Raw genomic sequence first — 2,907 nt, forward strand, 5'->3', positions numbered from 1 at the left:
CAGTGCCGCCTTAATACCGGATCCGGGCCAGACCCATCTGCTATGTGGGTACATGTTGCCTTCAGTGTCATCATGTAAACTCCAGCACTGTACAGGAATTTTCCCAGAAAAGACAGCAGGTTCATAATTTTTCACTAAAATGACGATGATGTGACCGAACTCAGCCATAATTTCTACATTTTTTTTTTTTTTTTTAATTTGGATTGTTGTATGTTTTTGTAAAATACTTGGAGCTACAGGCTGTATATTGTCAAAGTAAATAATAATGGAGACAGAACACTGCCTTGTGGTGTAATTGTTTTGATTTGGTAAAAACTGATTTGTGTGTATGCTAGCATGTGGATTGGTTGATGAAAGTTTTACTTTTAAACATGACATGAACTTTCAAAGGTCAAAGGCGTTTTGCTTCTGCTGCTTGTTACGATTAGAATGCCAACATTAAGGTTTTCATAAAAGGACATCACCTGCAAAAAGTCACATTTTGTTTTTGTCTGTTTGAGATTTATCTGTTGCATGAAATTTTGATTAGCAATTTGGAGAATTTTAATTTGAAAACACACAACGGTTTGGAATAATCCGATTTTTATTGCATGCATACATCGATTACAAATTTTGGGTAATCTGGATGAATTGGATTACATGTTTGTGTGTATGGATATATACGTGTTCATGTGTGTGTGTGTGTGTGTGTGTGTGTGTGCATGTGTGTGTGCCTCTAGAACAGGAATGGGACACAGTTGAACACACCGTCACATATCACAGTTGCGTTTGTGTTGCGAGGAACGTTGATGATGATGGGCGGCTTCAGAGGCGGCGGCAGTCGGAAGCCATTCTCTAAAGATTCGGAGGTGGAGCTAGAGCTGGAGAAGCCGCCTCCTGATTGGCTGCAACTCAGGAAATTGACTGCAGTCTGGTTAGTTGACACTTGGACAAGACTGAAGCACAACTAGACAGAGAGAGAGAGATGTAGAATATGATATATTCCACTAAAGTTTTAATTGTTGAATTTTTTATGTATTTTCTGATCACATTTTACTCTTTACATTAAACTCTTCTATACTTAAAGGAGAGGTCTGGTATTTTTTCAGTGCAGGCTGTATTAAAATGCTAATGCACATCATTTATACTCATAATCGTACAATATTACAGCTAGCTTTAGTGAGGAGAAGACTTGAGCCCATCCCCTGTCTTCAGAAACGAGAACTATGAATAATAAGTTGTGTACATCAAAATCATCCTTCTCTGTCTTTATTTTTCCAGTTAGGTGTCCTCAGTGTTTATCAGGTGAACCATCTCCAGATTGGTTTATGTGTTTATAACTCCTTAAAAAAAGAACCCTTCCCTCAATTTTTCATGACAAATTTGCAGACAGTTATAAATTTCATTCATTTCATTCTCCATGTGAAACTCTCGTCTCCTTAGAGCCTCTCATTACTTCTCAATCTCACTTTAGGATATTTTACCGAAGATCCAGCCTTCAACACAGTCCACCGAGGCAAAAACCATTATAAGAGAGCTAAACCGTCATTTGAGAGCTAAAGCTGTGTTCACTTGAACTCGGACCTTGGAATTGCCATTTGGTAAATTTACAACCTGCAGCAACACGACATGCACACTTTCACCTCAGGATTAATGAAGACTCACAGGAAGAAATGTGTAATTTTCCTCCAAGGCCAGTATCAAAGAAAAAAGTCTCCATTTCTCCTGAGTTGGCACTGAATGAAGCATTAACTGAGTACGCAGCAGCACAGTGTGGCTGGACACTATGCAAGGTGATATACGGTCATAAACTCTAAATAAAATTCATCACAGAGAAATGTTTGCAAACGTTTCTTTGGGTGGATAAGTTCCATACATATTTGACTGCACTGCGAGTTTCCCGTTTTTAAAACAAACATTTCTAATGATAATATTAACAGACGTGTTCATTCAGTGTGTTCATAGTAAGTGGTCCTTATGCATATAAATAGGGAGGACAAAAAACTAGAAACCCCTCTCAGTGTAATGTAGTCCAGTAACAGACCTCTTCAAACTACAACCTCAGTAATAAACACAGAATTAAAGTGACACATTCTGCACAATGTCAACACAAACTGAACCTTGTAAACTTTGTTAAAAGGTAGAGTTTATGGCAGAGCTGCTGAGCTGAGCTGCATCAGACTGGACAGCTGGAGCTGAGGAGGAGACGCTGGGCGTGTGTTATTGTAATCTCATTTTGAAAAGGTTATGATTAGGGCTGATTTTCAGTGGCTACTTGTTTTGGGTTCAGGGTTAGGATAAGTCTCCAGGAAATGAATATAAGTCAATGTAATGGCCTCTAAAGTGATGGAAACACAACGCCGTGTGTGTGTGTGTGTGTGTGTGTGTGTGTCTGTGCGTGCTCACCACGGCAGGTCCTGGTCTGATGGCACATCGGTCCAGTTGTCTCATCAGCGCCCGCCCACACTGCGTCTCCCTGACGACCAGCTCCAGCAGCAGCTCATGGGACCTGTTGAGCCGGCTGATCTGAGGACAGCAAAGTGCCACATCCTGCTTCACCTCTTGATTCTACTTGATCGGTTCTGTGTGTGTGTGTGTGTGTGTGTGTGTGTGTCTTCACCCTGTGCACAGTGGCGTGTGAGGCTCTGTAGAGTCTTGGTCCAGGGTTCAGCTGGTTGATCCTTGACACAGAGGCAGCGGCGGCCTGATAAACCATTGGCCTGTAACTGGGAGACCTCTGACCTGAGACACACACACACACACACACACACACGTCACAGGGTCATACTGATGTATTTTTCGTTCTTCTCCTCTGTGTTCTGTTCTTTTTAGGAGGCCTTCAGGCGTTTCATGTCGCCATCTGTGTTTGTTTGTTTTTCCATCTCCTGTCGGTTTCATAATTTGTTTCCGCTAGTAATTGAAATCAAA

The 2,907-nt window shown here is 41.2% G+C and overlaps 1 protein-coding gene across 1 annotated transcript; it reads right to left on the reverse strand.

The window, feature by feature from the left end:
- Nucleotides 1–715: 715 nt before the first annotated feature.
- On the reverse strand, nt 716–2,700 carry LOC115380265 (secreted phosphoprotein 24-like). The gene is made up of 3 exons (XM_030081359.1): nt 2,600–2,700; nt 2,386–2,505; nt 716–946 (listed from the first exon to the last, which is right to left on the reverse strand). The coding sequence occupies exons 1-3, from the start codon at nt 2,693–2,695 to the stop codon at nt 716–718; spliced, it is 447 nt and encodes a 148-aa protein (XP_029937219.1). The 5' UTR covers nt 2,696–2,700.
- Nucleotides 2,701–2,907: the final 207 nt, after the last annotated feature.

Source organism: Myripristis murdjan, chromosome 21 (genome assembly GCF_902150065.1).
Source record: "Myripristis murdjan chromosome 21, fMyrMur1.1, whole genome shotgun sequence".
Taxonomy (NCBI): domain Eukaryota; kingdom Metazoa; phylum Chordata; class Actinopteri; order Holocentriformes; family Holocentridae; genus Myripristis; species Myripristis murdjan.

What these genes read in the sequence shown, in the direction of transcription:
- LOC115380265 (XM_030081359.1), bottom strand. Translation starts at nt 2,695, where the DNA reads ATGGTTTATCAGGCCGCCGCTGCCTCTGTGTCAAGGATCAACCAGCTG. An exon ending in CACACGCCACTGTGCACAGG is followed by an intron (nt 2,506 to 2,599) that starts GTGAAGACACAC and finishes TGCTGTCCTCAG; the next exon opens with ATCAGCCGGCTCAACAGGTC. An exon ending in TCAGACCAGGACCTGCCGTG is followed by an intron (nt 947 to 2,385) that starts GTGAGCACGCAC and finishes CTCTCTGTCTAG; the next exon opens with TTGTGCTTCAGTCTTGTCCA.